Source organism: Trichechus manatus, unplaced genomic scaffold (genome assembly GCF_000243295.1).
Source record: "Trichechus manatus latirostris isolate Lorelei unplaced genomic scaffold, TriManLat1.0 scaffold00003, whole genome shotgun sequence".
NCBI classification, from domain to species: Eukaryota; Metazoa; Chordata; class Mammalia; order Sirenia; family Trichechidae; genus Trichechus; species Trichechus manatus.
Window position 1 is genome coordinate 22,244,867 of NW_004443939.1, and position 26,966 is coordinate 22,271,832.

The 26,966-nt window shown below is 36.5% G+C and overlaps 1 protein-coding gene across 1 annotated transcript in view; it reads right to left on the bottom strand.

Annotated features, from left to right (window-relative positions):
- The window catches only part of LRRIQ3 (leucine rich repeats and IQ motif containing 3), a 225,712-nt gene that overhangs the window by 109,915 nt on the left and 88,831 nt on the right, over positions 1-26,966 (bottom strand). The window contains 1 exon segment of the mRNA XM_004369135.2: positions 9,661-9,817. Within this exon segment, the coding sequence (XP_004369192.1) occupies positions 9,661-9,817 (157 nt within the window).

Sequence of the window (26,966 nt, forward strand, 5' to 3'; positions counted from 1 at the left end):
TATCTGTCTCTTTATGGGTGTATTTATGCCATTTACATTCAGTGTGATCATTGATAAGTGTGAGTTTATTGCTGTCATTTTGTAGTGCTGACATTTCCTTTGTTCCTCTTACTCTCCTTTGCTGAATTCCTTTTGTTTGTGGATTTTTTGTTTGTTTGTTTGTTTCATTTTTGTAGATTTTGAGTTTACTGAGACTTTATGTTTTTCTTCTTTATTTTGATGAGTCGGTTTGTTAACTTTCTTTGTGGTTACCTTGAAATTTACCCCTCTCTTCCTAAGTTTAAACCAGTCTTTTATTACTTGATATATCTCTGACTTCCTCTTCATTTGAAAGTTCTATACCTACACTGTTTATTCCCTCTTTTATTGTTCTGATGTTCTTGTCATTTACAGATTGACCTCTCTGGTTCCCTGTTGTAAATTTTTTAGTTTTGTTTTATCCTTGAGAGTTCATTATCTAGGTTGGTATCTGGCTAATGCTGTCTTGCATCATAGAATCAGGTTATTGTCTGATGCTGTTGTCTCTCTAACCGAAGGACTACTTTTAATAATTCTTGTAAGTTTGGTTTGGTTTTTACATATTTCCTTAATTTCTGTTTATCTGGAAATGTCCTAACTTCACCATCATATTTGAGCAAGCGTTTTGCAGGATATGTTATTCTTGGTTGGCAATTTTTATGAGTGTTTTTGAATATTTTATAATCCTAGGGTTGTGAAGTACTTTGTTTTTAGAATTATATAAATAAAAGAACAAAGATTCCCTGATTTGACTGCATTAGAATTAAAAATTTCTGAATAGCACAAGAAACTATAAATCAAATTAATAGAAGTACAGAACAAATAACATGACAATGCTGAAAACACCTGCTTTAAGATGCAAAAGAGTGAGATAAGGGTCAGGAGTACAGAAAGTGAGACAGACAAGAATAATGGAAGGACAGAGACGTAAGACAGTTTTCTACTTGGTACAAAATCAGACATCCTCTCTGAGTCAGTTGCCCAAAAAGACAGAGAAGGCCTGACTACTGAAAGACCAAAGCTAAAGGGTATCACATAGGTTTTCTATCCTCTCTGAAACTAACACTCAAATCCTTGAGTAAAGGGAACATGCCCTATTTAGTTTCTTTCTACTGCCAGTGACTAGCACAGGGCCTGAATCCTAGAATGCACGTAATAAATATTTGCAAAACTTTATTAAGTTGCTGAATTTAGCCCCTTATATGCTAATGGGGTCATTAAGCCACAGCCTTTCTTTTAAGCCATTATTATTCCTTATTTTCACCCCCAATAAGACTGAATTAAACATGAATTAAATTATCCTTGGTTTCTGGTATCCCCAGTCTCTGCCCTTATAGACACTTCTGATAAATGAGTTATATTTCTCTCTGATGCTAAAAACCAGTACTTCCCAGAAGTCTTAATACTCAGTACAAGCCTAACTCCTTAGATCAGACCCAGCTCTAGACTTGATGTAGGTGACTTACAAAAATGGACTTATATTTGTATACCCTTCTCAATTGCACACTTTATATAATTGGCCCCTTCCCAGTGAGTTTTCTTAGCTTTTCCTCCATACAATTTCCAGCTTAGAACTTGCTTGGTCCCAATTTTTAAGGCCTTCCAACTGTAACAGTACTAGGGACATTGCCAGTATTCAATAAATACCCAATTGAAATGAATAGCATTGCTAGCGGGGCCGCAAAATGAGTGTTAGACAATAATAAAGGGTAATTTTTAGAGAGGATGTAAAAATGCCATGATGTAGCCTCTTTCTCATAATTATATGCACTAGAACAGTATCCCAGAAGCTCACCAATACTGAAGATCACTTTCAGTATAAGGAAACATACACACTTCATAAAAAATGAAATAAATAAATGGAATATTTATCCATAGTTGTTTAACACCCCATATAGTAAAATGAGATGACCCATTCCACATCTCTTGAATCTGATGTAGAGTCAATCCTCTCAAAATTGTCTTTGTATTACTGTTAAACTAAACAAAGAAAAGCAGTAAGGAGTGGATTTGACATTTATTGGCTTATAATATTATGAAGGTAATTATTTTTTATCCCCTTCTTTATATCTGCTTGAATTTACAATAGGTGTAAAATACCCAGAACTCTCAAACATGATTCATTACTGAATATATAAAATTAGGGTAATCTCACACTGCTATGCAAGCTATACTATACACAATTCCAGGAAATGCTGTTCACATATACTATGATGTGAATGCACTCCTGAGCTGTGCAATGCAGCAGCCATGAGTAAGGTGACTCATTCTTTATTCTCTTACTCACATAGGCCATGTGACAAATCATCTCACTTTTCTAATAGTAAAAAGAGAACTGATAATGTGGAAGTACCTGAAGGTAATATTTCTATATATGTGTTATTAGAAAATGTAGGTAAAATCTTTTTATCCACAATGAAAAATCTTTTTTTTTTTAAATTTTTGATTAGGTAAATAAAACATGATTTTGACTAAAAAAAAGAATAATACATAAAACTATCAGAAAGAAAGTAATAATCAGCTAAAATTCTACCTTAACCACTAACATCTTGATAACTATGCTTTCATGTATTTTTTCATGCATACGTGATATAATTCAAAAATTAATTTGTTTACATTTTCAGCTGTTATTTAAAAATTATATTAAAATACAAACAATTACTAAGGTTTAAAAAACAAATTATAAACTTTTAAGAAAATACATTTAATAAAAATTAACTGGCAAGGGTTTACAAGGAGGATCATATTTGAGAACATTTTATTTCATTTTACAAAAATAGCTTTCAGCATGGCATGTATATTGTTCCATCAGTATTACTTATGGGCAAAATTAATCTTTGATAGGAAGGCAAAAATCAATAAATTTGCCTCAGTTTTGAAGCAAATCTTACTTAAATGTAGCTGAATGCCACATTAGATTATGTCAGAGTTTTCCATGACCTATAAAATGTCATGAAGGGATACAAACTATGAACATGCAACATGTCAGAAATGGTTCCAAGTAAGAGATCTCTTCAAGAGGAATTGTACTGCCCAATCGATTACTTCTCTCATTTTGTTGATACCCAGGGGGAACACAAGCACACTCTCCAAAAGATAGGTCAGGAAGGGATATGGAATTCCAATCTTCATGCTTTAAGAAGGGAGGGCCTTGCTCAAGTCTAAGAAAAAGTTTAGACCATGATTCTAGGAGATGGGGCTTTCAAAGAAGATAGAGATCCATAACACATAAACTTGTTCTTTCTATTTATCTTTTATTTAAATGAGATTCAAGCAGGAAAGACTCCTGGCTATCACTCTTTCTTACCTCTTAGATGCCTTCTCCTTGCTAATAACACATGGATTAAACCAGCTTGAGGAAACCTCAGATACAGGAGTAAGGTGAGAGGAAGTCAAGGGAGAGCTATGCTTCCTCTGACATTATCTGTTTCTTCCCTCTGAATTTCTTCCCTTTTGGCTTCAGTAAATTTGACTTTTTTTTTTTTCCCCACAATATCCTTTCTAAGTTTCATGTTTGAAATATAGGAAATAAATGAAAGACCATACGGGCCAACAAAGCATAGAAATGGAGAAATTATCTCTTAGTCCAGCCTAGATTTCTAAAATTTTGAAATGAAATTTGAGGCCAAAGCCCCAGTGAGGAACTGCTTTGTTTTGCTATTGCTGCCTGTACATGTATTTTTCTAAGTAACCTCTGAGGAAAAGGACTGACTTTGTCAAAACAGCAGTGGCACAGTGGTTAACTGCTAACCAAAAGTTGGTAGTTCGAATCCACCAGCTGCTCCTTAAAAACCCTGTGGGGCAGTTCTACTCTGTCCTATAGGGTTGCTATGAGTCAGAATCAACTTGATGGCCACGGGTTTGGTCTTTCTGGTTTGTCAAAACAGATTTGCTAGTAGTGTCCTAGCAAAATTATCACAATAATATCCAGATTTGCCTGAAATGCACCATAATAATATCCAAGTTTCTTTAAAACTTGATGTAATTGACCACCATAATTCTATATCTACATAAGCCATCATGGGTCTGTCAGTTTGTCATACTGTGGTGACTTATGTGTTGATGTGATACTAGAAGCTTTGCCACTGGTATTTCAAATACCAGCAAGGTCACCGTTGGTGGACAGGTTTCAGTGGAGCTTCCAGACTAAAACAAACTAGGAAGAAGGACCTGGCAGTCAACTTCTCAAAAAACTAGCCAGTGAAAAATTTTTGAATAATAGCAGAATATTGTCTGACATAGCACCTTAAGATGAGCCCCTCAGGTTGGAAGGCACTCAAAATACGACTAGGAAAGAGCTGCCTCCTCAAAGTAAAGTCTACCTTAATGACATGGATGGAGTCAAGCTATTGGGACTTTTATTTGCTGATGTGAAACAATTCAAAATGAGAACAGCTGCAACAGCCATTAAAAATCAGAATGTGGAATGTACGAAGCATGAAGCTAGGAAAATTGGAAGTCGTCAAAAATGAAATGGAATGCATAAACATCGATATCCTAGGCATTAGTTGGCTGAAATGGACTGTTACTGGCCATTTTGAATCAGACAGTCATATAGTGTACTATACAACGAATGGCAATTTGAAGAGAAATAGGGTTACGTTCATCATTAAAAAGAACATTTCAAGATCTGTCCTGAGGTACAACACTGTCAGTTATAGGATAATATCCATACGCCTACAAGGAACACAAGTTAAAACAACTATTATTCAAATTTACACACCAACCACTAATGCCAAAGATGAGGAAATTGAAGATTTTTACCAACTTCTGCAGTCTGAAATTGATCAAACATGCAATGAAGATGCATTGATAATTACTGGTGAATGGCATGTGAAAGTTGGAAATGAAGAAGAAGGATTGGTAGTTGGAAAATATGGCATCAGTGATAGAAATGACACTGGAGATCACATGATAGAATTTTTCAAGACCAATGACTTCTTGTTTTTTCAACAACATAAATGGTGACTACACACATGGACCACACCAGATGGAAAACACAGCAATCAAATCTACTACATCTGTGGAAAGAGAAGATGGAAAAACTCAATATTAGCAGTCAGAACAAGGCCAGGGGTCAACTGTGGAACAAACGATCGATTGCTCATATACAAGTTCAAGTTGAGGCTGAAGAAAATTAAAACAAGTCTATGAGAGCCAAAATATCACCTTGAGTATATCCTACCTCAATTTGGAGACCATCTCAAGAACAGTTTTGACTCACTGAACACTAATGATCAAAGATCAGACGGGCTGTGCAATGACATCAAGGGCATCATACATGAAGAAAGCAAGAGGTCATTAAAAAGACAGGAAAGAAAGAAAAGACCAAAATGGATGTCAAAAGAAACTCTGAAACTTGCTCTTGAATGTACAGTAGCTAAAGCAAAAGGAAGAAATGAAGAAGTAAAAGAGCTGAACAGAAGCTTTCAAAGGGTGGCTCGAGAAGACAAAGTAAAGTACTATAATGACACGTGCAAAGACCTGGAGTTGGAAAACCAAAAGGGAAGAACATGCTCAGACTTTCTCAAGCTGAAAGAATTGAAGAAAAAATTCAAGCCTCAAGATGCAGTAGTGAAGGATTCTATGGGGAAAATATTGAACAACACAGGAAGCATCAAAAGAAGATAGAAGGAATACACAGAGTCACTGTACCAAAAAGAATTAGTCGATGTTCAACCATTTCAGGAGGTATCATATAATCAAGAACCAATGGTAATGAAATAAGTCCAAGCTGCACTGAAGATGTTGGTGAAAAACAAAGCTCCAGGAATTGATGGAATGCCAATTGAGATGTTTCAATAAATGGATGCAGTGCTGGAAGTGCTGAGCAGTCTATGCCATGAAATTCAGAAGAAACCTAGCCAACCAACTGGAAGAAATCTGTATTTGTGTTCATTCCAAAGAAAGGTGATCCAACAGAATGTAGGAATTATCAAACAATATTATTAATACACACACAAGTAAAATTTTCCTGAAGATTATTCAAAAGCAGCAGCACACTGACAGCAGAAATTCAATCTGGATTTAGAAGAGGTTGTGGAACAATGGATTTCATTGCTGATGTCAGATGGATTACGGCTGAAAGCAGAGAATACCGGAAAGATGTTTACCTATGTTTTATCGACTATGCAAAGGCATTCAACTGTGTGGATCATAACAAATTATGGATAACACTGCAAAGAACTGGAATTCCAGAACACTTAATTGTGCTCTTGAGGAGGCTGTATGTAGACCAAGAGGCAGTCATTGGTACAGAACAAGGGGATACTGAGAGGTTTAAAGTCAAGAAAGGTGTGTATCAGGGTTGCATCCTTTCACCCTTCTCATTCAATCTGTACGCTGAGCAAATAATCTGAGAAGCTGGACTATATTAAGAAGAAGGGGGCATCAGGATTTGTGGAAGACTCATCAACAACCTGCATTATGATGATACAACCTTGCTTGCTGAAAGCAAAGAGGACTTGAAGAACTTACAGATGAAAATCAAAGACTGCTGTCTTCAGTATGGATTACACCTCAACATAAAGAAAACAAAAATCCTCACAACTGGACCAATACGCAACATCATGATAAATGGAGAAAAGATTGATGTTGTCAAGGATTTCATTTTACTTGGATCCACAATCAACATCCGTGGAAGCAGCAACCAGGAGAAGAAACGATGCATTGCATGGGGCAAATCTTCTGCAAAAGACCTCCTGAAAGTGTTAAAGAGCAAAGATGTCACTTTGAGGACTAAGGTGACCCTGACCCAAGCCATGATATGTTCAATTGCCTCATATGCATGCAAAAGCTGGACAATGAATAAAGAAGACTGAAGAAGAATTGATGTCTTTGAATTACGGTGTTGGCTAAAAATACTGAATACATCGTGGACTGCCAGAAGAATGAACAAGTCTATCTTGGGAGAAATACAGCCAGAGTGCTCCTTGGAAGTGAGGATGGTGAAACTTTGTCTCATATACTTTGGACATGTTCTCAGGAGGGACCAGTCTCTGGAGAAGGACATCAAGTTTGGTAAAGTAGAGGGTCAGCAAAAAAGAGGAAGACCCTCAAAGAGTTGGACTGACACACTGGCTGCAACAATGGGCTCAAACATAACAGTGATTGTGAGGGTGGTACATTACTGAGCTGTGTTTCGTTCTGTTGTACATAGGGTCACTATGAGTCGGAATCGACTTGAAGGCACCTAACAACAACAACGTACACAAGCAGCAACCATTCTCTGACTAATATCTAAAAGTCAAAGATAAAAAATATTCCTAGTAATTGTTCCAGATCCTCAATTTCTTCTACTCTGGTCTAGTTTTTCCAGATTCTCTTCTCATAGCTTCTGACTTTTGGACTGTATCTCATTTACAGTTTATTCTTGCTCCATACACTCTGGATGTTTATTTGGACTTTCTGGCTTTGCAAGATGGCATTTCCTAAATGAATGTGGCTTTAACTCACTCCTCTGGTTCTTTCCACTTTTCGTTACCATGGTCATGGGAAGTTTTCAGTCCTTTGGACCAAGCACATTTCTTCCAACATAGAAGCAGATTCAGATATTGCTTACTTCATCTATTTACTAAACCCCAATGCCATTCTTGGCTAATACTTGGCTAATTCTTTCCATTGCTTTGCACACAGCATGTTTTTTGTGAACTCCCAGTATTAAATGCTGATGTCTTCTTATCCCCCTGCCATCCTGTTCCAACTCTTTCCCTATTTCCTTACTCTTATAAAGTTTCTGGGATCCTAGGTTCCCTCAGGCAATTCTGGTATCAGTTTTCTCACTGTAGTGGTAATAAACCAAGCTCCAAGTCACAAGAGACTAGGCAGATGAGTGGTAAAAATAACAGTGTATCAACCAAGTGAGCTGAAGAAAAAATGAGTGAAGCCAGTAGAAGACTGACAGACATTTTTATACAAAAGAAGGAAACTTTCTTCAGAAAATAAATCTCATAATACAAAATAATTTCAATTACTTTAAAAAATGAGCTGGATACAACTCACATAATGTTCTATAAATAGTGGCTATAAACAATGAAAAAGCATATGACAATATACGTATTCTAGAATACAAAAGAACAGTTCCTAAAAACTGAAATTAATAGTGATGTGATTAGCAGAATTATTTCAGATATGAAAGACCTTTAGAAAACTCCTTATAATAAATATATTTTACACCAAAAATTTCATAACATGCAAAATACTTCCAAAGCCCTAACAATGATACAGTCTATGTAACTTAATGGATATTAAATAAAATAACCTTTGTAATAAGAATGTTATTCCTATCATGCATATATAATAACAGTCACTTGCCATAACACAATACATGTATCAAATATATGCATACATAATTTACACATATGAATACGTATATACTTATACACAATTATATGTCAATATATTATATATATCCAAACTGGTTATCAGTATACAATATTCACTGATAGTCTTCTGTGTATAAAGCATATAAAAAAGCAGGTGGCATTCCCTGAAATCAATTAGCTTACTTTATACATATAGGGTCAAAACACCCGTCAAATGAAATTCATACCTTGATAGAACATCCTACCATCTGGAGCAAATTAACACTGTTCTCACTGAGTACTGATGAGGGAAAAGTTTTGAACAGGATACATCTACATTTAAAACCTATGTTTTATTCAATGTGTAACTCTTTGAGATTTATGGGCTGAAGACATTCTTGAACTATATCTAGAACACAGATTCTCATTTCTGTTGAAATCAGACTAATGACAGTCTGTACCTATTGTCATCCTTTCTAATCATGTTAATGTAATAGAAACATTTGTAGCCCAAGCTACTCTGGAAGAGGTCCGCATACAAAGGAGTTTTTGTTTTTTTTAATTGCAAACACAATGTTTTATGAAAAGTTCACTCCAGTTAATACTACTACAATGCCATAGCCTTCATTTGTGCCATTACCTAAGGTCCAAATTAAAACAAAACACTAAAAATAGAAAAACACCAACTCTGTGAGTCTGTAAGACCTGGAGTCAAATCCTAGCTATGTCAATTAGCTGTGACTTTTGGTAAGCTAAATTAACTTCACCAAGACTTAGTCTCCTATTTATAAAAATGAAATTAAAAATGCTTGACATACAGTGTTGTGAAGAATAAATTATATACCACATGTAAAATATATAGCACAATGTAGGGCACATAGTAGGCATTCAATAAATGTAAGTAAGTTTCTTCCCATTCCCATTGTGTCCTCAAAGCAATAAGAGATTTGACATAAAACACTGAGTGAATGTTACACTATACATAGAATTATCAGCCTTAATAAACTAAATATTTATGTCTTCAATCACTGAGAAAAGGTTTTACATTATGATTAATAACTGCTTGAAAACTAAACAAGTGAAAATAAAATAATTTACATATACAAAGCATAAATTATAAAATGGTGTGGTAAAATAATTAATGCATCACCAAAATTACATCTGTAATACATTATTATATAATTTTCTCACTTCAGGAAAATTTAAACCAGAACATTAATAATATACTAACAGATATTTAAAAGAGATTTAAGAAATTCTTACTAATGCTACATGAATTATAACTACAGCATCTTAAATAAAAATATTGCAAAAAAAATGATAAACTGATTATACTTACATATTTCCAATGTGTAAATGTTCCTTTTATATCAGTTTCAGGTTTAAAAAAGAGATCTTTAAGGAGTTTATCTTCATATTCTTTGTATATATAAATCCATTTTGTTTCACAACTCTTAGTAAGTTTTTCCTGATGTTTTTTACACAAAAATAAGTGGCTATATAGAGTGGAAAAACATTGTCAATTAGTTTTTTGTGGGAAAAAAAAAAGAAAATGAGAAAACTACTCATGAGTTCATTTACATTTTAGAAAACATAGTGTTAAATTTAATGTAATATTTGTTTTCATCTGATTACTATCTAATACTATTTAGGTACTTAAATTGTTCATCAACGTTCATTAGAGGATAAAAGAATGCTGAGAAGTCCTTGATACCATGAATTTCCAAACAAGTCTTATAGTTAAATCTGGCTATGCATTTTAAAATATAACGGCAAGGAGAACATGACTGAATTATTTATAAAGATATATTTGATTTCTTTTTTTTTTCCCTTCACAATGGAGAAGTAACATTTTATTTCCACCCAGCAAAGACACACTAGAGTAGTTCTGTCCAACAGAAATATAATGTTAGCCAGAAAATAATTCTAAATTTCATATTAGCTACACTAAAAAAAAAGTAAAAACAAATAGGTGAGATTAATTTTAATACTATGTTTTATTTAACCTGATATGTCCAAAATATTACCTGATAAATGGCATCTACAAACTAATATAATACTTAATGGTGAAATACTAAATGCTTGCCGTTGTCAGATGAAAATTAAGGCAAAGATGTCTTCTCTCACTAAACCTACTCAAGACTGTACTGGATACCCACTTGGTCTAAGGAGGCAATAAAAAGAAACCATAGACCAATCTCATCTTTGAATAAAACCCATTGCTGTCCAGTCAATTCTGACTCATAGCAACCTTGTAGGACAGAGTAGAACTGCTGCATAGAGTTTCCAAGGAGTCATTGGTGAATTCAAACTACCAACCTTCTGGTTAGCAGACATATGCTTAACCACTGTGCCGCCAGAGCTCCCATCTTTGAATATAGATGCAAACATTCTAAATATTAGTGAAAATAATCCAGTAATGTAAGCAAAGAATAAAAAGTACTCTACAATCAAGTATCGCAAAATTCATTACATCAACAAATTAATGGAGGAAAAGAGTATGATAATATAAATAGATGCAGAAAAGGCAATCTTTATTTAAAAATCTCTGTAAGAGAGCATCAAAGTAAACCACTTCAATATCATGGAGATTTACCAAAAATCAATAAAAATTCTATGTGATTAAATAAAATAATTCTGATTAAAATAATTAACCGGTTAGGACGTTTACCATTATCATTATTATTCAATAATAAAAGTAAAATAAAATTACTCCAAGGAACACAGTTGTCCCATTTCTCAGAGGTTTCACGTGGCCTCCATCTAGTCATCCCTTCATTCAACATATTTTTATTGACAATCTAGTTTCCCAGGGCTGCCATAACAAATTACCACAAAGTGAGTTGCTTAAAACAGAAAATCATCATTTCATAGTTCTGGAGCCTATAAATCTGAATTCAGGGTGTTAAAGGGCCATGCTCTGTTAGAAGGCTCTAAGAGAAGATCCTTTCTTATCTTTTCCAGTTGCTGGTAGCCCCAGGCACTCCTTGGCTTGAGGTAGTATAACTCCAATCTCTGTCTCTGTCTTCACATGGCTCTCTCCCCTCTGTATCTGTCTCTCAGTATCTTCTCCTCTTCTTATAAGAACATTAGTCATAAAGAGGTTAGGCCCCACCCTAATGACTCTAATGTAATCTTTTTTAAAATTCTTTCCCTTATTTACCAGTTTTCAAAATAAGTTGGTTTCTTAGCACTCTCCAAATCTAATGCAATCTTAACTAATTACATCTGCAATGACCCTATTGCCAAATGACATCATATCCTGAGGTTCTAGGAGCTTACATTCTATAATGCATACAGATAAAAATATAGAAATAAAACACTAAATATATAATTTGGCAAGTAGTTATGATTACAGTTAAATTATTAAAGAAAAATAAAGAAGCATAAAGGGAATACGGAGTGGGAGGGATAAATGAGCTGCTTTTTACATAGGATAGTCTGGAATAGTATCTCTGAGAAGAGATAAGATGTAGTGGGCATCTCAGAGAATTATACCAGAGCAAGGAGCAAGTGTAAAAGGCCAGGCAAAAAAGCATGTTTAGTGAGGCAGGAACACACTTGACATATTTGAGGAACACACAGAAGGTCAGTGAGATGGAAAGTTATTTCAGAGTTTTGAGCAGAAGAGTGGCTTTAAAAAGGATAATTTTGGGGGAAAATTTCTGGAATGGAAATGCAAGGAGCTTGTAGACTCTCTCCCCAGTGAAATAACAATAACTGGTGAAAGTTATTTTTAAAAAAAGCATTTAAAATTTTAAAATTCTCTGGAAATTGTCCAAAGGGCATACAGCAAATGAAGAAACATATATTCAAGAATATCTACTAAATCTCAGTAAGAACAGTGAATTTCTGTGGTATTTAAACCACAACTCGTTCCCTCCCTCCATCCCACCACCCCAATTCAGCATGATGTAAACTTCACTTCAAGAACATAGGATCCCTCTCCTCCTGGTCCTAACTGATGGCTACAATATCTCCCCAGGAGAAGCAGGGTACCAGCATTTCTCACTCCCCCTGCCTAGCTCTGTGTTGCAGAGGCTGAGAGGTTTGGGGATCTCTTCCTCCACCCAGCCCCCACTAGTAAGATAGAAGCTCTAGACCAGGTGCAATAAGTCAAGAATACTGGAGCCCTGATTACCTTTGTCCCAACTTACTTATAGGGTGGAGATTCCACAGCAGGACAGGCAAGCTGAGAAGGCCAATGTCTGCCAACCCCAGCTTAGCACTCTGCATATGAAGGAAAATGACTCACTTCTCTGAGAGTGAGCTACTGTCTCCAGCATCAGCTCCAGAATAGTGTTATAGGTTTTCTTTGAGTTTATTTGGAGCAGAGTGTGGGGAAGTTCAAGCCCAAGGGTGCTCTTGAAAACAATGGATATTGTGGTGACTGGTAGCAGCACTGGAGCCCTGGTGGCTCAGTGGTTAAGAGCTTGGTTGCTAACCAAAAGGTTAGCAGTTCGAATCCACCACTGCTCCTTGGAAAGCCTATGGGGCAGTTCTACTCTATCCTATAGGGTTGCTATGAGTCAGAATCAACTCGATGCAATGAGTTTGGTTTGGTTTTGGTAGTTCCACAAGAGCAAAAAGCTAACCCATAGACCAGTTAGAAGTTTACCACAGAGACCAGGAAGAGACAGCTAAGAAGAGCCCTTCTGGGATCAGAATAAACCTCAAACATTGGCTTCAAAGATGACCTCTGTAAAGGGGTGCAAATTAAAACTGATCAGACTGAGAAGCAATCTGTGTACCAGGCCATTGCAAAAACGATAGAGAGATCAGCTGGCGATTAGCGGAGGCTGAGAGCTGGGTGTTACATCAAAGAAGGCAGATAGCTTAATAGAGACATCAGAGAAACAGACAGTCAAAGAGAGCCCTGAAAAAACCACTGTCATCCCAAGGTGACAGTGAGCATGTCCAATGGTGCACCCTCTAAGAAGTGGTATCAGTGGCTAACACTTTGGGGGAAACAGACTTCACTAACATAGTCCAACAAAAGTCACTGAACAAATAACCAAGCAAACAACAATAAGTCCTGGGGTGATGGTAGTACTAATGTCTAGGGTTATTACAATGTATTATCTAAAATATCCAGTTTTCAACCACAACAAAAACTTATAAGACATCCAAAGAACCATGAAAATGTAACCCATACACAAAAAATGAGCAGGCAACAGAAACTGCCTTTGACAGATAACAAATTAACAAGGACTTCAAAGCCACTATTATAAATATATTCAAACAAAGGCAAGTTTAAATTCATAAAAGAAGGTCTGATGACAATGTCTCTTCAAATAGAAAATATCAACGTTGTTGTTAGGTGCAGTCGAGTTGGTTCCAACTCATAGTGACCCTATGTACAACAGAACGAGAAACACTGCCAGGTCCTGCACCTTCCTCATAATCTTGTTTATGCTTGAGCCCACTGCTGTAGCCACTGTGTTAATGCATCTTATTGAGGGTCTTCCTCTTTTTCACTGACCCTCTACTTTACCAAATATGATATCCTTCTCCAGGGACTGGTCCCTCCTGACAACATGTGCAAAGTATATGAGACTAAGTCTCGCCATCCTTGCTTCTAAGGAGCATTCCGGCTGTATTGCTTCCAAGACAGATATGTTCATTTTCTGGTGGTGCACAGTATAGTCAATATTCTTCACCAACACTATATTTCAAAGGCATCAATTCTTCTTCAATCTTCCTTATTCATTGTCCAGCTTTCGCATGCATATTAGGCGATTGAATATCTCATGGCTTGGGTTGGGTGTACCTTAGTCTTCAAAGTGACGTCTTTGCTTTTTAACACTTTAAAGAGGTCTTTTGCAGCAGATTTGCCCCATGCAATGCATTGTTTGTTTTCCTGATTGCTGCTTCCATGGGTGTTGATTGTGGATCCAAGTAAAATGAAATTCTTGACAACTTCAGTCTTTTCTCCATTTATGCTGATGTTGCTTATTAGTCCTGTCAGGAGGATTTTTGTTTTATGTTGAGGTGTAATCCATACTGAAGGCTACGCTCTTTGATCTTCATCAGTAAGTGCTTCAAGTCCTCTTCACTTTCAGCAAGTAAGGTTGTGTCATCTGCATACTGCAGGTTGTTAATGAGTCCTCCTCGAATCCTGATGCCCCGTTCTTCTTCATATAGTCCAGCTTCTCTGATTATTTGCTCAGCATAAAGATTGAATAAGTATGGTGAAACGCTACAACCCTGATACACACCTTTCTTGACTTTAAACCATGCAGTATTTCCTTGTTCTGTTCTAGCAACTGCCTCTTGGTCTATGTTCAGGTTTCTCATGAACACAATTAAGTGTTCTGGAATTCCCATTCTTCATGATGTTATTCATAATTGGTTATGATCCACACAGTTAAATGCCTTTGCACAGTCAATAAAATACACATAAACATCTTTTTGGTATTCTGTACTTTCAGCCAGGATCCATCTGACATCAGCACTGATATCCCTCATTCCACGTTCTCTTCTGAATCTGGATTAAATTTCTGGCAGTTTCCTGTTGATGTCCTGGTGCAACCGCTTTTGAAGGATCTTCAGCAAAATTTTACTTGTGTGTGATATTATTGATAGTGTTTGATAATGCATTCTGTTGGATCACCTTTCTTTGGAATAGGCATAAATATGGATCTCTACCAGTCGGCTGGCCAGATAACTGTTTTCCAAATTTCTTGTCAGAGACCAGTGAGCCCTTTCAGTGCTGCTGCATCTGTTTGTTGAAACATCTCAACTGGTATCCCATCAATTCCTGAAGCCTTGTTTTTAGCCAATGTCTTCAGTGCAGCTTGGACTTCTTCCTTCAGTACCATTGATTCTTGTCATGTGTTACCTCCTGAAATGGTTAAATGTCAATTAATTCTTTTTGGTACAGTGACTCTGAGTATTCTTTCCATCTTCTTTTTGATGCTTCCTGGTCATCAAGGCCATATTTCCCAACTACAGATCCTTCTTCTTTGTTTCCAACTTTTGCGTTCCAATCACCAGTAATTATCAATGCATCTTGATTGCACGTTTGATCAATTTCAGACTGCATAAGTTGGTAAAAATCTTTGATTTCTGCATCTTTGGCTTTAGTGGTTAGTTAATTAAATATGAATAATATTCATATTAATTGGTCTTCCTTGTAGGCATATGGATATTATTCTATCACCGACAGCATTTTACTTCAGGATAGATCTTGAAATACTCTTTTTGACAATGAATGCAATGTAATTCCTCTTCAAATCATCATTCCCAGCACGGTAGAGCATATGATTGTCTGAAAATGGTCAATACCAGTCCATTTCAGCTCACTTATGCCTAGGATATCAATGTTTATGTGTTCCATTTCATTTTTGACCTTTTCCAATTTTCCTAGATTCATACTTTGTACATTCCATGTTCCTATTATTAATTGTTGATCCAAGTAGAATAAAATCCTTAACAACTTCCATTTCTTTTTTATCATAATGTTTATATGGGTAGTGGCCAACAAACTACAAACAGGACAGATCCACAACCAGGCATATCGTAGTAAAAACATTTAAATCAGAAGACAAAGAGGAAACCTTGAAAATAGCAAGAGAAAAACAACTAGTCACTACAAGGAAACCCCAATAAGATTATCCACTAGCTTCTCATCAGAGACAATGGAGGTCAGAAGATAATGAATAACTTATTAAAATTGCTCAAAGAAAAAACAGAAACAAAAAACTACTAACCAGGAATCTTATATTCAGTAAAATTATCTCACAAAACTGAAGACAAAATAAAAATTTTCCCAAATAAATGAAAACTAAGAGAGTCCTTTGCTAGCAGATACATCTTAAAAAACAAACTAAAGAAAAGTTATTCAGGCTGAAAGTGCCCTCAACAGTAATTTGAGTCCACATGAAAAAAAAAAAGTGCTGGTAAAGGTAATTATGTAGTTATAAAACAATATTAATCCATATTTCTTCTCCTTTCTTCTCTTAACTAATTAAAAAACCAACTGTAAAAAAATATATACATAATTATATTTTTGGATTTATATCACATAGAAATGTAATATATGTGACAATAAATGTACAAAGGAGAACGGTGGGAGCAAAGCTGTTTTGGAGTAATGGACTGACAACAGATGGTAACTCAAATGCACAAAAATAAATGACGAGAACTAGAAATGGTAAATAGAAAGTCTAATATAGTGAACTCTATGAATATGTACTTGCCCTCCTTTCTTCTCTTAGCTTCTTTAAAAGACATAAAATTTTATAAAGTGATAATTATAATAATGTACTTTTGGGTTTGTAATATATAGAAGTAATATGTATAATGCTAATAGCACAAAAAGGAGAAAGAGGGAATAGAACTATATAGGAATAATGTTTCTCTATTTCACTGGATTTAAGTTATTATAAATTTGAAGGCGATTTTGTTACAATGTATATGGTAAGCCCTAGAAAACCACAAAGAAAATAACTATAAAGTAAAAAAAAGCATTAAAGGAATTTAAATGTCAGACTAGAAAATATTCACTTAATGCAACAAGAGCAGTAAAGAAGGACAAAAGGAATGAAACATATGATACATATACAAAGCAAAAGAAAGCAGCAAGCATAATCCAAATGTATTAATAAAAATATTAAATGTGAATGGAATAAACAATCCAATCAAAAGGCAGAGATTTTCAAACTGGTTTTAAAAGAGCAAGATCCAAGTTATCTATTGGAGAAACACTTAAGATTCAAAGATACAGGTAGGTTGAAAGTAAAAATAATGGGAAATTCACAAATATGTGAAAACTAAATAACACACTTCTAAAGAACCAATAGGCCAAAGAAAAAAATCACAAGGGAAACTAGAAACTACTTTGAGATGAATGAAAGATGAAACCTCACATGCCAAACTTACAGGATGCAGCTAAAGCAAGGCTCACAGGGAAATTCATTGATATTAACACGTATATTTAAAATGAAGAATGAATCGTTTCAAATCAATAACCTACCTTTCACCTTAATATATTGGAAAAAAAAGAATAAACTAAACCTTAAATAAATGTGTAATTCAAGGGATTTTAATAATAGTCACAGAGTTGTGCACCCCTCACCACAATCTAATTTTAGAACATTTTAATCATTCCAAAAAAGAAGCCTCCTACCCATTAGCAGTCATTCCCCATTTTCCCTCAGTCCTGGGCAACCACTAACCTACTTTATGTCTTTACAGACTCACTTTTGTCATAGAATACAAAATGCTCAGTGTTGGTCCCTAGAATTTCACAGTAATCCGATTGACCATTCTACTTTTACCTCTTCCACATTTTCTGTTAATGATTAGTAGGGGCGAAAGTCTCAAACTTTGAAAGTATGGAAGGAATTTTCTAAATTTCCAAGCTCGGGCTCAAAAAGTTACATTAAAGTTATTAAAACGTGTCTAAACTTTTACTTCATAATTAAACCAAATCAAATTCTAAGCAATAAACCTTACTGATTAGGAGTCTCCAGAATCTATAACTATAATTTCCAGTGCAGTAATTCACCCTGAGTTTGGCAAGACAGGCTCAATCCAAAATTATATTGAATAAATATCCAGTCCCAGACAGAGTACGCATAATCCATTCTTAGACAGTCACTAGATCCAATGCATCTCCCCTTAGATAGGTTTAAGGGTCAGGCAATAGATTAAGCTATTAAATGAAAAAAAAATGGTATTGCTCTCTGTGAAATCAAATAAAGTAAATTAATGGATTATTAGTTCACTATTCAATACATGGGTGTTATTAATAATAAAAATATAAGATGATTTTAAAAATTAAGTTTGAGTCCTCAAAGTTTGCTGTTAATTACCTGAGTTCAAAAAAAAAGTATTGAGAAGTGAGCATCAGATTTCAAAGGAAGTGTTGAGCACAGTAATTTTTTACTGAGAAAGAACATACATAGATTGAAAATGCTTTCAAAATATTGTCTGCAAAGGACTTTAACATATTAATGTAAGTTTTCAAGCCATTATGAAACGTATTGAGGTTTTATGATAACATGTAATATACCATTAATAAGTGATAAAATGCATAAGCATAAAGTGTAAAACTTATAAAGATCCATATTTCAAATAGTTATTAATTTAAAAGAGAGTAGTTGTCCTATTATGTACTTAGTCATCAGCTTTGTCCCCACAAGAAAATGGTTAGTTGCAATGTAGTGCCACCTTTCAGTTCTTTTCCATTGTAAAATGAACAACAGCTTATCATTTTTTCCATTGCTCTTCTATTGAAGTTTTGTTAATATAGAGAAAAACTATCTATTTCTATGTATAAGTACTTGTATGAAACCACCAGTCAAATGAATTTATTAATTCTATTAGGATATCTTTGATTTTCTAGGTATACAAATACATCATGTAAAAGTATAATTTCTTTCTTATTTTCTAAGATATGGCCTGATTTACCTTACTATTTTATGGCACTAACTTGAAACACCAAAACAATGTTAAGAATTCTGTGGGTTTTATTTTTGTTTTTTTATGGTATGTCTTAGGCTGGGTTCGCTAGAGAAGCAAAACCAGTAAAGCGTGTATATATGTGTGTGTGTGTGTGTGTGTGTGTATCAAGGAAACAGCTTACACGATTGTAGAGGCTAGAATGTTCCAAGTCCATGGATCAGGGTAGAGGCCTCTCCCAAGTCACACAGCCACCGAAGCTGGTGAGCCCAAGATCAGCAGGATGGAGAGTGGGGCTCCCACGCACAGGTTGTGAAGGTTGATGAATTCCAAGATAAGCAGGCAAGACCACAAGGTTTCTCCTGATTCACGTAGCTGCAGGGGCTGGCAAACCCAAGATCGGCAGGTCAGAGAGCAGGGCTCTGCTCACAGGCTGTGAAGATTGACAAATCCCAAGTTCGGCAGATAAGCTGATAGCTCAAGTCCCAAGAACCAGAGATGAGATGACAGGAGGCAGCCGCAGGATACAGAGTGAGCAAAAAGCCAGAACATCTTCTTATATTCAGATGCAGGCCACACCCCCAAGGAAACTCCCTTTCATCTGATTGGCTACTCACAGTATATTCAATCATGGGAGTGATCACATTTAAACACAGAATCATGACCCAGCCAAGGTGACGCACAATCTTAACCATTACATGGTATTAGCATATCAAATTTTAGTATAATGTTTGCTGATGGTATTCAGTAAATAGCTCAGTCCTATTTTATTATCATTTTTATTAGGAATGGCTGCTGAATTTTATTAAACTAATTTTTAGGCACTTAATATGATCCTATTTTTTCCTTTAATATATTATTACAATGAATTATGTTGATAAGTTCCCTTTTTACTATACCTCCATTCCTGGAATAAACCCTACTGGTCATGATTTATTAAACTTCTAATATATTGCTGAACATGATTTATTAATGTTTAATTTTCATATATATACATATTTCTGAGATTGAGTGTTTTAGAATTAAATTACATGACTTTAATTACATAAACTTTATAAAATGAACTGATGTTTTGAAAATATTTTCCTATGGGCAAGAATAGTTTAAATAACATTGTAATCTTGTTTGTTAAAGGTTAGACAAAACTCAGGTATCTGAGCATACTGCCTTTAAAAAATTTTTCATTTGCTTAATGGTCTATAAAGATATTACATTTTTCTTCGTCAATTATAATAGTATACACTGCTTATATATCACTCTGTTCTGGTAGATAAGTACATTCTAAACCTTTTCGTGTCATGGAACATAAAGAAAATGATATTGCTTGCTTACTAATGAACACAAAGCAACTTATAGCTAGAAATGACCTGCCAAGAAGTATAGTGGATTATTGCTGCCCCAGGCTTGCCCTGACTGCTAAGCCATAATCTGGGAATATCAGTGTTTCACAGCAAAATGCTTGAGAAGTTTTACTCTAGATTTTAATTTTTTGGCCATAGAATTTCACCTACTAGTCATTGATATATTTTTAAATCTTATTTGGTTACACAGTTGATTCTCCTTATTCACAATAGTTATGTTCTACAAAGTTGGCACTAACACTGAATTAACAAATACTGAACTATTGCTCCCAGGCAAAATACAGAGTTAGGTTCCCATGAGCCTCTTGTCACAACATTTTCATTAACTGATCAACACATAACCTTATTTTATGTGTTTTTCTGTTTTAAAACACTTTATTTAATATATATTGTTGATTCATTAAAATTAAATTTGTGGCCAACAGCACTATGACTCATGCCTGAATGAAACCAATCTAAAACATGTATTTTCTCTGTAAGGTACAGCCAAGCCTTCTTGTGCTTAGGAACACTAGACAGCAGTTCAGCACTATGCTTGGAGGCCATTTTAAACAGAGAAATAACCAATAAAAAACACATAAATGTAAGAAATGTGGCACTAAATGTACCGCAAAAAAGACACCTTGTATGAGATCTGAAATAAGAAGGCAGAGTGTCACCTTGTTCGATCTTTGCTGGGAACGTGTGTCAAGTGACTCAAATTCGTCACCACTCTGTACATGTTTACAAATGACTGCAAAAACATCATGAATATTATTGATTTAGTAGTTACAAATAAATTTTATTGAGTAGGTGAACTTGTAAATACAGAATCTACCAATAATCAGGATCAAATTTATCTTCTTTCTTACTACTTTTCTCACTTTTTTTTTTAATTGGGTGGGCCTATCCATTTAATTGGTCTTTCCAGAGAATTATACAATTAGTTTTATACAGTCATATTTTCCTAGTTATAGTTTTTTTTTAATTCAGCTGTTAACATTATTAATTCCCTATCCTAAACTTTTAAATTTATTTTTGTTGTCTTTTTAAGTTAATTTTTAAAAGCTCTAAATTTTTCTATAACTACATTTTCAGCTGTATCCTATTTGTTTTGTATCAAATTACACCCTTATTAAAATTTTTTATAGTTTAAATTTAAATTTCTGATCCAATGATGATTTATAAAGTATTTCTTAACTTCCAAGGAAATATTTGTCATCTTTTTATGATTTATTTCTAATTTTATTGAAGTAAGAGTATCTGAACTGTAAAAACCAATTATTAAAAATTGTGGGATATCTGAATAGATGAGTAACTTAGCAAATCCTTATTCCAAAAAAAATGGTAAAACTGGGCAATTGTAAAAAAAAAAATGTTAAGACTAGAAGTAGATCAAAGGCATTCAACTAATTGTCAAGTTCTTATTAAATAAAATGTACTAAATCTCAAAGAACAGAGGTAATATGTAGCATTTTAGTCCTGCCACCACTGCTACCATCCCACCTACTTGGTGTAACAATTCTACTAGGCAGGGCAGGCTGGGAGGACTGCCATCTTCATAGCTGGAAGGAGCTGACTTTATTTGGAGCAGAGCCTGAAGGTGGTTGAAACAATAGTAACCTCAGTGGTAAACAATCAGGGAAGTTCAACAGTGCAGTTACTGTAAAGTCTTAATATTGAGTAGGGCAAGCGACAGATTGGCAGGTGACCCAAATTTTAAATGTAGATCTGAGGAACAAGATCACCCAAGAGGAGTTTAATAAGATGTCATGAGAGGCGGGGCCAAGATGGCAGAGTAGTCAGACACTTCCCGTGGTACCTCTTACAACAAAGACCTAAAAAAACAAGTGAATCAATTATATATGACAATCTAGGAGCCCTGAACATCAAAGGCAAAGTTGAGGAATTGGACTAAGTGGCAGGGGGAGGGAGAGATGGTTCAGAAGCAGCAAGGAGTTGTCAGACTTGACCCAGAGGGAGCCAGCATCCTTCAGAAGGGATCAGTTGTCATGTGCCGTGAGGCAAGAAGTGGTGCATGAGATGCATTTTCCACATCAGGAGAGACCCAGCAGCAGAGTCTTGGGCCTCCAGAACCAGTGAAAAGCGACACTCACTCGGTAAAAGATAAGTATATGCGTCTGATCTACCACGTGGATCAAAAAACACCCCCTTTGGGAAAAACCTCTTTCCCATTTACCAGCTCTCTCCCTGCTCTGCTCAGGTTCCCAGGCTGGCTTCAGTGACTGCTGAGTCCCCTGGGTAGGAAGTAGGACCCAGCACGCACCCTGAGCCATTCTCCTGGCCTTGGAAAGGGAACAAATTAACAAACAGGAAAAAATAATCTGCCAGCTCCCCTAAGCCAGGAACTCAGGGTATGCACAGCTTTGCATAGGCAAAGGCATAAGGGGTCCATGGACTTTGAATGCCTTTCATCTCTTCATAGACCTGTGTGGGCCCATTTCAACAGTGCAGGCCCTCATTACCATAGTACAACAAGGTATATATGTGAAGACTAACTTCAACTGTATCAGCTATATGGTGAGGTGGCAGGTTCATGATATTTGACACTGCTATGCCCATTAAGCAGGGTCCTCACCTACCCACATCAGGGGCCTGAGGACTGGTGGCTCTACCCAGGCCACCTAGCCACCCATGACAGGTGTCCAAGAATAAGTGGTGCCTTACAGTCCTTATAGCCAACAGCATTGGGTGCCTATAGGCTGGCTGCCAAATCCATCCACCTACATGCTCTTGGTAATAGGGACACACTTTCCTCCCAGACACGCAAGGGCAGCTGTCAGCCCCCTGCCTTGTTCAGTGCATGACCACTCTACTGCAGCCAGATACCTGTGCCTACTCCAATCACCCCTGCCTGTCTAGGACTGTAGGTGAGAGCTACACCATGTAGTTGGTGACTGACTACCTGCACACCTGAGCTGAATCCATACAAGAAAAGTAAACAGACTCCTGGGCTCACATACCCAGTAAAAGATCTAACCACCTGGTGACAGGACGTTTGAGCTTCAAAGGTGCCAATAATCAAACTAGTTCACATGAGCAGTCTATTTGGGCATATCAAAACAAAACAATCCCCGAGGGACTGAGTTGCTGGACGGACGGCTCTGGGGACCATGGTCTCGGGGAACATCTAGCTCAATTGGCATGACACCACACTACTTATAAAGATAATGCTCTACATTCTACCTTGGTGAGTAGTGTCTGGGGTCTTAAAAGCCTGTGAGCAGCCATCTAAGATACTCCACTGGTCTCTTCTCTTTGGGAGCAAGTGAGAATGAAGAGAACAGGATACAACGAAAAGATTAGTCCAAAGGACTAATTGTCCACAGCTACCAAGACCTTCACCACACTGAGTCCAGTACAGCTAGATGGTGCCCGGCTACCACCGCTGACTGCTCTGACCAGGATCACAACAGAGGGTTCTGGACAGAGCTGGAGAAGGATGTAGAGCATAATTCTAACTCACAAAAAAAAGAAAAAGACCAGATTTACTGGCCTAAAGGAGACTGGAGAAACCCCGAGAGTATGACCCCCAGACAACCTTTTAGCTCAGTGGTGAAGTTACCTTCGAGGTTCACTGTTCAGCCTGGGAGTGGACAGCCCAGTAAAACCATGAGAGTAACGAGGTACAGGAGTCCAGTGACAAGGCCCAGAAGGCGGATGGGGGTAGGAAGCTGATGATAGGGAACACAAAGTAGAGTAAGGATATTGTTGATGTGTTGTGAGATTGTTAACCATTGTCATAGGGAAACATTTGTAGTAACTGTTAAATGGGAGACTATTTTGTCCTGTAAGCCTTCATCTTAAGTGAGAATAACAGCACAATTAGAAGAGCGTAGTCAATGTCACTTAAATGTGTATGTAAAAATTTTTTGAAATGGCGTATCTTTGGCTATGTGTATTTTCACCAAAAAAAAAAAAAAAAGTTGAGAATTTAGAGGGTTGAAATGTTGTGGGGTTGTTAACCAATGTCATCAAACAGCATGTGTGTTACTGTTACATGAGAAACTATCTGTTCTGTAAGCCTTCACCTGAAGTACAATAAAATATTAAAAAAAAAAAACAAAACAAGAAGCTAGGACACAGTAAGCAAAGATAAAATACGTAAGTATAATAACTTATTGATGGCTCGGAAACAATAGTCAATATCAAATCACATAAAGAAGCAAATCTAAACGGCTTCATTAAACTCCAAAAACAAAGAATCAAGAAATTCTCCGGGGAAGAGAACTGCTTGGAATCACTAGAGGTAGAATACAAAAGACTAATATACAGAATTCTTTAAGAGATCAGGAAAGATATCAAGCAAAATGCAGAACAAGCCAAGGTACACACAGACAAAGCAATAGAAGAACTTAAGAAGATTAGAGAAGACTTCCAGGCAACATGGCACTATAGTCAGAAGCACCACACTGTCCCTCTGCAGCAAAGATCAGAAAAACTAAGCAGTCACATGTCAATCCTGAAACCCTAAGCATCAAATGAAGAGATAAAGAACTCAGCCAAGCATCAAAAGGAATAAGAAACTGAGAACAGAGAGCGAGGAAAGATACATGCAGAGGTCTGCTATCTGCTACCGCAGCATGGATCTGCCATTTTGGACTCCTATCAGAGATCAGTGAACAGGGGGTACGAGAAAGCAGCTTCACGGAGCTTCCAGTAGGAGACAGAACAACCGGCAACCAGTGATATATGCTTTCACACCCCCCACCCTTCTTCACCCCCACTTAGGCTCCTCTGCTTTCTGCAGCCACAGTCCCTTAGCCAGGAAGCACCAGCTTCACCCCGGTGTCGCTTGGATTTCACCCACCTGCACTGGTCGGCTCCCTGAGTGCCTTTTGTTGGCTACTGGTGTTGCTTTTTTCCACTTTTATAGATATCTTCCTTACCTCTCACCACCTCCCCCCTACTTTCTCTCAAATACCTGGCTCCATGCATCATCTTTGCTTCTTCCTGAAAGGCTGCGAAACACAGCTAGACTGTGAAACTGCTTGCCGGCCCGTGCCGCCACAGTGGTGGGAACCCCGGGGCTTTTTGTTTGTTTGTTTGTTTGTTGCCTCTGATTTATTCTGTTTTGATTTGTTTGTTTGTTTTCTTTTTCTTTTCTCAGACTGGGAGCCCCTTCTAGATGGGAAGTACCACGTGGCTTGGAAGTTACTCCCTTATTCTGCACAGACGCACAGGGACATCCCTGGGGGCATTTCTTTTTCTTGTTTTTTTTTTTGTTGTTGTTGTTGTTGTTGTTTCTTTGTTTTGATTTCTTCTCTCTCTTATTCCCTTTATGTCTTTCTTCATTTCCAGTTTCTCAATTTATTCATTTATTTCTTTTACCAATTTCTTTTTTTTTCATGTTTGTTTTTCCTCATTTCTCAGTCTCTCATCTCTCAACTCCAATAGCAAGCTCCCTGAGCACTCTTTTTTGTTTCTGTGTAGGTTTTTGGCTCCTGTTCCTCTCTCCTCTCTCTCATCTTTCCCACTCCCATCTTAGCTCTACACATCACAATCTACCTCCTTCTTCCTGCCTACCTGCACCGTGTGCTGAACATCACAGTCCCAAACAGCACAGGCACGGCCTACTAGAACCTGCCCTGCACTGATCCCGGTCTGCCCTGTCAGCCCTGGTATGTGCCACAAACAACCCATCCCAGCAATTCTCCTTCATCTGGACCTGCTCTGCTGTATCAGACCTGAGTGACTGACCTGCCCACTGGGGAAGGAGATGAAAGTATCGTGCCCACAGATGAGCAAACAACAAAGAATGTACAACCTGCATGCTCAGACATAACCAAGTATAACAAAAAAGCACGATGAAACAAACAAATCTACAATCAATAAATGAGAAAAATAACCACTGAATGCCCCAAAGACAGTAGACAATATCAAAACATTTACAAAAACAGGACAGGATGGTTCCAGTAGCATACAAAATAAAACACCAGATGACCTTCCAATAGAAGAAAAGGCACTACACCTAACTGATAGAGAACTCAAATCTTGAATATTCAGAATTATCCAAGAGTTTAAGCAAAAAGCAGACAAAAATGAGAAAAAATAGACAAACTCATGGAAAAGGCAGACAAATTCATGGAAGATACAGACAAAAAAATGGAAGAATTCGAGAAAAAAATACGGAACAAAATGCTAAAATAAATTCACAACCAGAAATCATACAAAAACAACAATTAGAAATACAAAAGATAAACAACAAGATTTCAGAAATGGACAGAGTCATAGAAGGGCTGAGGAGCAAGTTTGAAACAATGGAAGATAGGATCAGTGAAACTGAAGAAAAACACTTGGGTACAACTCCATTTGAGGAAAAACCAGAAACAAGAACAAAGAAAAATGAAGAAACCCTGAGAATTACGTGGGATACAATCAAAAGCAAAAGTCTGCAAGTGATCGGAGTTCCGGAACAGGGGGAGAAAACAGAAAACACAGAGAGGATCATTGAAGAATTGCTGACAGAAAACTTCCCCAGTATCATGAAAGATGAAAAGCTGACCATCCAAGAAGCCCAACAAACCCCATATAAGATAGACCTCAAAAGAAAATCACCAAGGCATATCATAATCACAGCCGCTAAAACCAAAGACAAACAAAGAATCCTGAGAGCAGCTCGAGAAAAACAAAAAGTCACATACAGAGGAGAAACAATAAGACTAAGCTCGCATTATTTAGCAGAAACCATGCAAGCAAGAAGACAATGAGATGACATATATAAAACCTTGAAAGAAAAATACTGCCAGCCAAGAAAAATATATCCTGAAAAATTCTCATTCAAATATGATGGTGAAATTAGGTCATTTCCAGATAAACAGAAATTAAGGGATTATGTAAATACCAAGCCAAACTTACAAGACTTATTAAAGGGAGT